The sequence below is a fragment of the Gavialis gangeticus genome, unplaced genomic scaffold (genome assembly GCF_001723915.1).
Source record: "Gavialis gangeticus isolate Ggan-Ray unplaced genomic scaffold, GavGan_comp1, whole genome shotgun sequence".
NCBI lineage: Eukaryota > Metazoa > Chordata > Crocodylia > Gavialidae > Gavialis > Gavialis gangeticus.
In genome coordinates this window covers 98,537,133-98,548,215 of record NW_017729032.1, presented here as the reverse complement: position 1 = coordinate 98,548,215, position 11,083 = coordinate 98,537,133, and the positions used below count along the sequence as shown (strand labels likewise).

Below are 11,083 nucleotides of genomic sequence, written 5' to 3'. Positions count from 1 at the left end.
AGCACCCGCAGCCCCCTCACCAGGTCATCACCCGTGGCCAGCACTAGGTCCAACAAGGCATCACCCCTGGTGGGGCTGGGTTAGGTGGAGGTCCTGCACTCTGTCTAAGAACCTACTTGAGCATTCTGACCTGGCTGACTGCTCTTCCCAGCAGATGTCCGGGAAGTTCAGGTCCCCCATGACTACTACATCCGTAGCCTTTGCTACCTCTGTGAGCTGACCTAAGAATTCCTGGTCAAGCTCTTCTTCCTGGTTGGGAGGTCTGTAGTAGACTCCCACCGTTAAGTCTCTTTCCCCTCGACTGCCTTGTGCTCTAACCCAAAGCACTTCAGAGTGCCCCTCCTCTGATTCCTTGCTAATTGATGAGGATGTGTATTCCTCCTTCATATAGAGTGCCAAACCCCCACCTCTCTTTCCTATCTTGTCCCTCCTGTACAGCCTATAGCCCTTGACATTCACCGCTCAGTCATGCATTGAGTCCCACCATGTTTCCGTGATCCCCACTATGTCCGGGTTGTTGTCAGCCAGCAGGAGGGTGAGTTCCTCCTGCTTGTTACCCATACTACGAGCGTTTGTGTAGAGGCATTTGAGGCCTCCTGTGGATGTGTGTACCAACCCCTTAGTCCCAGCGTTGCCCTGGCCCCTGTTATTGTATAACAGCTGAAAATACTTTTAAAAGTAAGTAAGAAATCTTTAGCTCAGAAGTTCAGTTATATATCTTGGGTGCTCAGCCTTTTGGCCCCACAGGTGAGATGCAGAGTGTGAGGCTAATTCATGGACTGCATTGGACTCTGTAGACTAGGATCTGGTTGCATGCTGCCCCGGCTTGGTCCTGTGTGCAGGGATTGTGCTCTGGGGCCCCAAGCCATTCCTGTCTGGTTCCCTGTGCAGGGATTGGGCCCTGTGCACCCAACCTAATGTCTAGGACCATAGCCCACAGGACTCCCCATACATCTGTCCATATACTGTTACTGCTGGACTTCAGAAATGTTTAAATGTATCATGGGTGTTCAGTAGGGGTGTGCAAAACAGGCCATATTCAGTTTGGATTCAGAGTCCAAATCAGGGACAGTGATCTGATTTGTTGATTTGGATCATTGTCTTGATTCGATGCTGATTCACAGAATTAGCAGTTTGGCCATGGACACAGCTTTAGATGCTTTTTCTATATATGTTGAGATACCAGGTGTGGCTTGTGAACGCTACGATGGTGAGGTGTGTGGAGCGTCCCACAGGAGCGCGGGAGCCCTCCCCCCCCACGTGCTTGGCACTGAACCTGGAAGTGCACCAGAAGTAATTCCGATCCACTTCTGGGTTCTCCATCAAATTCGTTGGGGGGTTGCCCACGCTCCCCTGGCTCGGTCATCGGTCGCAGGTGACCCAGGAAGCACCAGTCTCTGAGTTGGGGGGCGGGGGGGAAGTGCTGCCAGTCCACTTCCAGGTCTGCTGCTGAGCATGCTGGGGCGCCCCCTCTCCCCTCCCGCGTGCTGCAGTGGGATGCTGCATCTGCCCCAGCATTGCAGCACTCACGAGCTGCCTGGTACCTTGAGGTATGTAGAAAAAACATTTAAAGCTGTATCTATGTCCAAATCATCGAATCCCTGAATCGATTCGGAGGGTTCCAATTTGATTCAGAGAGATTAAAGGGTCTCCTGATTCGATTCGGATTTGGAGAATTGGCAACTGAATCAGGCTGAATCTCCACCCAATCGAATCAGCAATTGAAGCTTCACAGCCCTAGTGCTTAACCTCCCACCCAATTTGTTCTTGGGTGGGCAATCAGGACTCGTAGTAGAGATGATATCTTTTTTTAGACCAACAAGATATTTGCAAAAAAAAATCCTTTAATTGCAGGCCTTCAGGCACAAACACCCTTCATCGGGCATTGTAGAAAAGATTGTAAAAGTTCTCCTGGGTAGAAATGAAAGTTCATATTTCATAGGATTTCACAGAGGAGTCAATAGATGGAAGATTCCTTTGGGCAGTCAGTTCATAGCTGGTATGGAGCCTCTCTCCTGTGAGAGTCTGTGATGATGCATATTACCTTGAAACAAAGGCAGGAGCAGGATCTGAGGTTTCAAGTGGTCACAGTTGCTTCCTGCTTGGGAAAATATGAAGATTTCACTTCAAAAAATCTTTTATTTTGTTGTTGTTGTTGTTGTTGACATTTTTTGAAATTTCTTGGGTGGACTACTTTCTTAGGAATTTCAATCTAAGTTATCACTCCTTGTTATGGTAATCCATGGCAGGTAACCTAGAAGAATGGCTCAAAATTAGTGTACTATAAATAGTCAATCCAGTTTCTTCAGATGTGTCCACCATTTAAAACCATTGATTTATGATGAGTATTTTGTGTAAAGTTACTTCATTTTGGCAGCTAGGACTCGGATCTTTTTGTCACACTCTTTTACATTTGATATGTGTTACTTTTTAATGAGAAGTATGGAAATTTCATGAAAATATTTGCACATCCATGTGTTTGTTTTGTTTGGCTTTTTTTAAACTCGTAGCCATGGGGAAACTTACTTTAGTTCCCAGGTGTTTAAATTAACCCTGGAAGTTTTTCAAAGAATGTTCATTTTTCAACCAGCTTTAGGTTTTAGACTAGTATTGTTCCTTTTCGTTTCCATATTCCATTCTTTCTCCTCATTTGTCACATAACCCCACCCCACAAAAAACAAAAACAAACCAAAAAAACAAAACCAAGACATCCAATGCTCATTTAAGACTTCCACTTATGTTTTGCATTGTGCAGTTTTGTTTGTTTAGATACAGGGCAGGAGGAAGTTGAGAAATTATTCAACTGCTGTTTGCATTTCATAGTTTCATAGTTAGTAGGGTTGGAAGGGACCTGATCAGACCTGATTTGTCTGTTATATACACCGAATAACCAGAAATGCTTACTTAACTCCATCACAAAGTATGGGTTGGTAGTTATTGGACAAGGATTATAAATACTCATAATTTGTGAGCTGGCTCAAGAGATTAGATAAAGAAAAGCTATAAATGGTGGGGCAGGGTATGAGACCACACCAGTAAGATTCAATGGATGATTCTGATGACAGATATTATGGAGGCGGAGGCACAATCCCAATGCCTCAGATAACTTTGCTAGTGTTTTGTACCCAATTGTTAAGTCTCTGGGCCTTCTTACTGAGTTGGATCATTAATTTAGTGCATGTCTTATTGTGCTATATTTATAAAAGTAGATTTAAAAAACTTGCTGTTTCCAGTTCTTTTTTATATAGGAGAGCATATGGCCTGTAATTCAGTTTTGAATAGAGTTCTTTAAAATGTACTTTAAAAAGGCTTAGACTATAAAGAAGATATAAATAAAGTATTTAACATTCTCTGTTTAAATTCAGATTTTACTTTGAGCAGTTCTTAAAGGAAAAGCTGTAATGTAATTATAGGTTATTGTTTATGTTACAAAGCTTATAATTTAGATATCAATTTAGATAATATTGATATAATCTTATAGTTTAGATAATTGGTATTTTCAAAAGGTACTCGGTTTTAATTTAAATTATTTTTATTGTATTGACTTATTTAAATGTCTTGAGTTACAAATAGGCTTGTATTCATAGAGGTATACATGTGCTAGATACGTATTATTAATTTCTTATACCACATATCCACTTGTTTTTACTTTTGCTTAGTCAAAATGAATGAAGCTTAAGACTGGAACAGACCAGATTACTGTAATTTGTTTCCATATATTGGATTTAAGTGTTGTTTCACATTTGAAAAAAACATGATATACAAATCTGTAAACTTTGTGGGAAAGTAGTATCCTCAATTGTTTGACAGGCTCAAACTGGGTTCTTAAGATCTATCTTTTTTCTTTAGGGTTTGTTTGCTATCACTAGTAGTGCATAAATTGCAGCTGGAAATTAGAAAATGTTCTTAGTTTGCCTGTCAGAAAACCTTGCTTGTCTATGAATCTGAAATTTTGGCTTTTAGTACTAGAACACATGGCGTTATGTCAGTTTTCCCATTTTGGGTGCTTGTGCCTTGAAGCGTGTAAGATACATGCAGGTTAAGCCACATAACAGGCTTATTTGAGACTCAGAGTATTACCCAATTAATAGTCAGTTATTATTCTCAACCTGTATCAATGCTGTACTGTAGGAGCTGTGATACTCGCTGGGTCATGTTAATATCAGGGCTGCTTTTAGAGGTGTAAGGAGCTCTAAGTAACAAGGTAATAGTTTTATATAACATGCGAGGATCTGTGGAAATGTTGTTCCTGCATGAATTAACTTGCATATCTTGATTCAGCTTAATAGGCCTTTCATTCTAAAATCAGTGGTACTGGCAAATGGCTAGTGCCATTACCATCAGGAATTTTATATGTGTATGACTTACACCTAGCATTCCTCTGCCTTACAGAGTTGTGGTAATCTGTTCTTTAGAAAATAAATTACTGACATTTTAACACTTGCTAGCCAAAACAAAAATGAGACTGTTGGGAAAATGTATTTGTAGTGAAATTTGAAATGTTTTTTTAAACTTCATGCATAGAAGAATATATTTTTTTTTTCTTGAAAATCATTCTCGTTTTTCAGACTGAAAACCTGGAGAGTACTATAACCATACCAGATATCAGACTACACAGCAATCCTTCAGCTTTTAATGTGTACTGCAATGTCCGCCATTGTGTTTTGGAATGGCAAAAAAAGGAGGTATCCTTAACTTTGGCATCAAAGAACACTGTACAGAGTGGGGATTCAGATAGTGATGAAGAGGAGGAATCCAAAGAGCCACCCATCAAACTTCCAAAGGCAAGTAACTCTGGATTGCTTTTCAAGTGTGGATGTGCCAAATTTTTGGACAATTTTGTAATAGCATCTCTGGATCCCTTTATTTTATAATTAGTAGTTAGGAGGAGTTGCTAGATCACATCAGTACTCCATCTAGTCCAGTATCCTTGCTGACGATGGTGAATTATTTAGGAATCTCTAGGTAATCTCCTGTAAAATCACTTACTTTTATTTTTAACTCTCTCAATGAGGAATTGACTTATTCATTGTACTAGGAAGATTTTTAAACCTTCCAAAGATTTAGTTTTTATCCCCATCCCATTCTTCTCTAACCCCCCTCTTTTTTTGGTATCTTAAATAACTCTTGGCTTCAGTATCTAAAGGTACAGATTTCCACATGTTGAATACTGCTATCTATTAAGATCTTAGAAAAATTAATTGATCTGTTGATATTTTTTTTAGGCTGTAGTATGTTTTTTAGGCTCTGTAATGCCTAATATTACAAGAATGGGAGATCATGCAACTTCAGATTCCATGTTTTAGACCAATTTATAACTCTAGGGTTTAGAATAAGACCTGAAAGTGAGACTGTTACCTCTGAGTTACTCCTCTAATGCAGGAAGTTACTCCTCTAATGCAGGAGTTTTTTATATCGTACTTTGAAGTACTTGGTGCTGACCACTTGTGGAAAACTGGACCACTTACATAAGCTGCTGCTTGTCAAGTTTAAACCTGATTTTATTTCCTATATCTGCTCGACCTTTTATCTTTCTCAGTATCGTAAGGTTGGAAAATATCAGTCTTTTCCAAACTGACACCTTCTCAGTTTTTTGCATGCTACTGCTCTTGCAAAGGGCATGCACAACTGTTTGGAAAACCAGCCCTTTATTTATTGTCTGTGACAATTCCGTCTCAAAACTGCTGTGATGTCCACAGAAACCTAACAAATTAGGCTTAGAATGCTGCCTGTCATGTTGACCACTAATCTCTTTGTATTTCTCTGCCTATATCTGTGCTATATCTAAATGCTAAGTTCTTTGGGACAGGGACTGTCTTTTCTCTGTGTGTTCTAGGTGTTGTGATAGTACAAATTAATTAATAGTAGGTCCAATCCATTATGGCAGTTTGTATGTAAAAGTGTAGAGCTTGTTTCCTTCATCTGTTTATTTCTGCAGTTGGGGTTTATAAATCCGCTTGCTTTTAGTTGGGGACAAAGGATTTGTGAATTTTGCAGTGATTATTCCAGTTTAATTGATTTTGTTTTTTCTTACTCATGTAATAAAAATGGAATGAATGTGACAGTAGAAGATGCATTTTTAGTTGAAATGCCTTTTTTGTTCATAAAAACGTTGTTTAAAATTATACTTTTAACAGAATTTTAAAGAAACTGAGGGGTCCTTGGAGTTGAATAGAATCTTTCGGATTGAAAACTGATTAAAAGATGTGTTGAAAAAACCTATTTATATGCTTCTGTTTTTAATACCTTCTGAGGGATTAATAAACCTTTTTTTAAGCTTCTGGTCTCCTTTGAGTTACTTCTGTATATTGCTGCTCAAGAAGTACATTTTGTCTGATCTACATGTGATGCAGTGCAGCCTTCTTGGAGAGCTCATGTGCCTCTTTTACTCTTCCCCTACCCCCCACCTGTCTCTCGCCCACTGACTCCTCAATTTATATCTTCACTGATTGGCTTTCTTGCATGCATACCAGCCTCTGGCTTCTTTACTGTTCATTCCATCCAGGAAGAGCACACAGACAGACACACTAACTGCAGATGCTTCCTCAGCCTGATGAAGAGTATTTATACTCCAAGAAGAATTTTTCCAGCTGTTTGAGTTGGTTTAATAAAAGATACCAGATTTACCCAAAGAACCTTGTCTGCCTATGTCCTTAGACCAACATGGCTATAACCTACACTCCTCTTTTACTCTCAGCATTTCTGACTGTTTTAAGGCTGAGAATGCTGTACAATTCCTTGAACTTGTGGACACAAAGCCATGACTTGTGAAACTTCCTTTTGTAACTACCCCCCTTCCATTTGACATTTTGGGAGTTCCATAAAAGAAATGTCTTCCAGTTTTATATGTACTTATTGCCATGTGTGAAAGCAATCCTGTTCTCTACCAGTGGGAGCTGACATTTTTACCAGGCTTGCCACAAAGTGACCCCACACCTTGCCCAAGTGGCATTCCAGTTTCTTTCCTCTGCTTGATCTGCTGCTTTGCCTTTTGTTCACTATGTGCTTCCTGCCTAATCTGCTGCTTTGTCTTCCTTTTCCTGCCCTCTGTTCCCTGTCTGATCTCTTGCCCTGTTTTCTGCCTGATCTGTCAGTGTGTGGCTTGTCCACACCTTGATTTGGCATGTCTCACATACAGGCAGTCTGTGCCACTTGTGGCTCTTGTGCCACATGGTCACACTGTACCACACCTAAGGAGATGGGAAAGTAAGATGCAACCATTATAAAATGCTCCCTGCTTCTCTTGGAAATACAGGTGACTAAATACTTGGCAGCAAGTTTTCAGTATTGATACCACTCATTCTGCATTGGTGGAAATGCTCCCTGTTTATTAGTTGAAATCGGCTAATAATTGAAGGTCAGACTGTAGTGAGGCATACCCTTCAAAGCATCATCTTAAGGTGCTGTGGAAGTCTGGTACCAAGTCTCCATCTGTGCTGATTCTCAGGGAATGAGTTGTTACAGCCCCTGACTACAGAGCCTTTTCTCTTTCATTTAATCTGTAACAGTTTTTAGCTGTGGAGATGCCTGATTCTAAGCTTCCAAGAGAGCAGGTTTCACAATTTTAATCTTCTGTTACCTTTTGGAGATGTGGCTCATTGGCATTTTAATCTTTTTTTCAGCAGTCAGTAGAAGGTGTGAAAGAATATTTTTTTTAAGATCTGGTCTCTTAGACTGATGAAATGGATATGATGGAATATGAGGTCTACTCTGGACTGCTTAGGTATCTCTTGAGGAAAGAGGCCTCCCTTTTTAGTTCCATCATCTTTATTCTCAGATGTCTTACTTAAAGCAGTAGCAGTATGCTTTGTGGCAGCCATAAAAGAATTTCAAGAGATTACACATGTAGTCCCTTTTACAAACAGAAGCATTATGGGAAGTTCTAAGGGACTTAAGCTTCGCCTGTCCTTGTACCAAAGGAAGCATGCTTCAGCTGCAACCAGATCTAAAGACGCTCAACTAGTTAGCTCATCAAGAAATTCTTTCCATGCATTGACATAATACTTCCCCTTTCTATCCAAGGTTGTTTTGCAGCTCTTGATCTAAAAGTTTTTTTTTTTTTGGTGGGGCGGGAGGGTTCAATCTGTTATGCCAAGTAGCTTCAACAGTGTGGTCTGTGGTGAGAATGGTAGGGGGGATGGACGATGACATTGAGCTTTGGGCATACCTGCCAAAAAGGTTGGTTACCACAGAACAAAGAGAGACGAAAACTTCTTTTTGAATTTTTACGTTATTAGTCTACCATGTCAAAGACAGAAGAACTATATATTTCTGCTAGAGTTTCTCAGCAAGCTGTCTGTACTTATTTTCACAGCTAGATAATGCTACAGAGTTCTGTCTGAACCTGTCTGTCTGTTCTGTCTGAATCAAGATCAGTAGGCCAACAAACACTCTTTAGGTAAAATTTTCTTCTTTAACAGAAAAGTCCTGCTTTCTTGAGTGTTAACATCCTTTCCTATGAAAGGAATTCTTTGTGTAGAAAAAAATAGAAACTTTCATATTTACTTGATTGCAAGACAAGATGGGGAAAACAAATGTTCATTTTACAATTGCATATCAAGTAAAAATACAGTATTTGCAGTTAGAAGGAGGTAGCAGGAATCCACTTGGTGAGGCACAGGGCAGCGTCTAGGCAAGGAGTAGTATGGGACCCAGGGTGGCAAAGGACTCAGTATGGATGCGTGGAGTGGTGAGGAACCTGGTGCAGAGGCACCTGGCAGTGCAGCCTAGGGTGGTGGTGGGGACCTGGCACCAGTTAGGAGGGAAGTGGTGGGGGGAGGGGGAAGGTACCAGGGGTCAGGCTGCTTGTCCCTTTCCTCCTCCACTTGCCCGTCTGCCACTGCTTTCCCCACCACAGTAGTTGGGGGGGAGACTTTAAGATGGCCTTTCTTTAATTACATTTTATACATGGAAAGTTATAACATTTTCTCCAGATGACATTCTGATCCCAGTCCCCTAGAAGCATACCTGATGAAGGTTGTGCCCTGGGGATTGGAGGTAGAGGTTTTGGGCATCTAGCTGTGGTGGTTTGAGGTGGAGGAGGGGTGCTGTTACAGGAGAAGGTGTCACCACCAAAAGCCTGCTTATCCTTTTCATGGCCCAGCAATTGTTGCAGTTTTTATACAGTGAGCCAGGATCCTACAGCCATCACCAAATTCAGGGCTTTGGATCTTTGCTTACCATATGAAAAATGCAGCTGTTGCGGGGCCTGGCAAGGGTTAAGTTGGCCTTTTGGTAGTGACTTCCTCTGATACTTCCTCTTGCAGCAGTGATCTGCTCTGCCTTCATTCAGACATGCTTCCCTTTATTGAATTCCTAGGAATCACATGCCATGCACAGTACCAGTCGCAGCCGCATGTGTATATACATGCTGTCAGCTGGCCTCTCCTGTTCTAGCTCAGTTATCAGTCATATCAGATGCCTGTAAGAAGGGATAGACTGCCAAGACTTCCAGTGTAATAGATTGAAGTCACTGAAGCTGTCTAGAAAAGAACTGTATTTAAGTACAGGCAGTCTTTGACTTGCGATGTTTTGAGTTTCGATGAATGGCACTTAGGACCTTTGTAAATGGATACCCTGTTTCAAGGTTCCGACAGAGGCAGTGCAGAGGCCCCGCCCCAGCTGTGGCAGCGGCGGTGCTGAGAGTGGGCGCTGTGCCCTGCCACCACTGACCTAGATGAGGTGGGCATGGAAAAGAGCTGCTGCACTGCCTTCAGACGAGCCGGGCTCAGCAGTGGGAGGGCATAGCTTCTGCTCCCAGCAGTGCCATGCCCACCTGAAGCAAGCGGCACCTTTGTCCTGAACCCCCTCCACCCCCACCCCAGCTGGGCGAGCAGCAGCAGGGCATAACCCCTGCTGCTGCGCCTGCCTGCTCCATGCAGATCCAGGGGCACATGCCCTTCTGGACCAGTGGCGGAAGTCACCCCTCCTCCTCTATCCCTGAGCCCCTGGATGAGCCGCGCCTTTGTCCTGCATCCCTTTTCCCTCCCCCCAGCAGGACAGTGCTTGCCTTAGCCCCAATCCCTCCTTTGCTGCCGGGGCATTGATCTGCCCCCTCCTCTTCCACCACAACAGACTTACCAGCTAGACGCAGCTGTATTCAGCATCCTAAAGGAAACACTTCCCCATTTGTAACATTGTTCCTATAGGAAAATTGGTTCCAAGTTACCACATTTTGACTTATGACGTGGTTTTCAGGAACCAGTTGTGTCATGAGTCTGAGGACTGCATGTACTCTATAATTAAATTATTTGTCTAGGGGAGTATTTGAATATTTCCTATTTATAGAAAGTAGTTACAGGCAGATTGTTACAGACAACACAACAACAAAATATCACTGGTTCTAGCTGTATGCAACTAATGGGTCCAAACAAATGGTAAAAAAATCTTGCTCTTTGAGGAGCAACAGATATTAAGAAGGCCATCAACTAGAAGGTACTATCAAATGGATTAAATTTGTGAAGTGGATGCATAGCAAAACTGGATCTCTTTTCTTAGCATCAGTTCAGCATAGTATGAAATATTTACCTGTGTTTCAGATTTCTTTCCATTTTCTGTAAAGGTGCTTTCAGCTAGATGAGCATGTTGTGTGTGCAAAAACTTTAACCACACAGTGAGTGAAATATGTGAAAGGACATGTCGGGAGGTATTTGCTATTGGAATATCTGTAACTATTATGGGATGTCAGTTTAGTTCTAACGTGACCTCTAAAGGCTTAATATAATCTTATGAACTTGCTTATTTCCTTTTTCTTTGGAAACTACTTCAATAGTGGCCAGGTCAGTTAGTTGAATGAGTGAGCTTATGGACCTTTGCAACAGACCCAGCCCTGTCCTCTTCTTTGTTTCACAGACAAGGGGTTGCTCTTTCCGTATGCTAGACTTATAGCAGAGTAGTGTCTGATTTCCACATCAGTCAAGTAGAAAACTAGCAGATTTTAATCATGGTCCCGAGCGCTGATCAAAATGGTTTCATCTAAATGCAGGAAGTCCCATCCTACAGTCTAAACCAGTGGTCTCCAAACTTTTTTGGATTGCGCACCCCTATCAGTAAAAAGTTTTTGAGCATGCACCCCCAATATATG

The 11,083-nt window shown here is 41.6% G+C and overlaps 1 protein-coding gene across 1 annotated transcript in view; it reads left to right on the top strand.

The window, feature by feature from the left end:
- The window catches only part of MYCBP2 (MYC binding protein 2, E3 ubiquitin protein ligase), a 336,755-nt gene that overhangs the window by 18,535 nt on the left and 307,137 nt on the right, over positions 1-11,083 (top strand). The window contains exon 3 of the mRNA XM_019523825.1: positions 4,569-4,784. Coding sequence (XP_019379370.1) covers positions 4,569-4,784 — 216 coding nt within the window. The remainder of the gene's footprint in view (positions 1-4,568; positions 4,785-11,083) is intronic.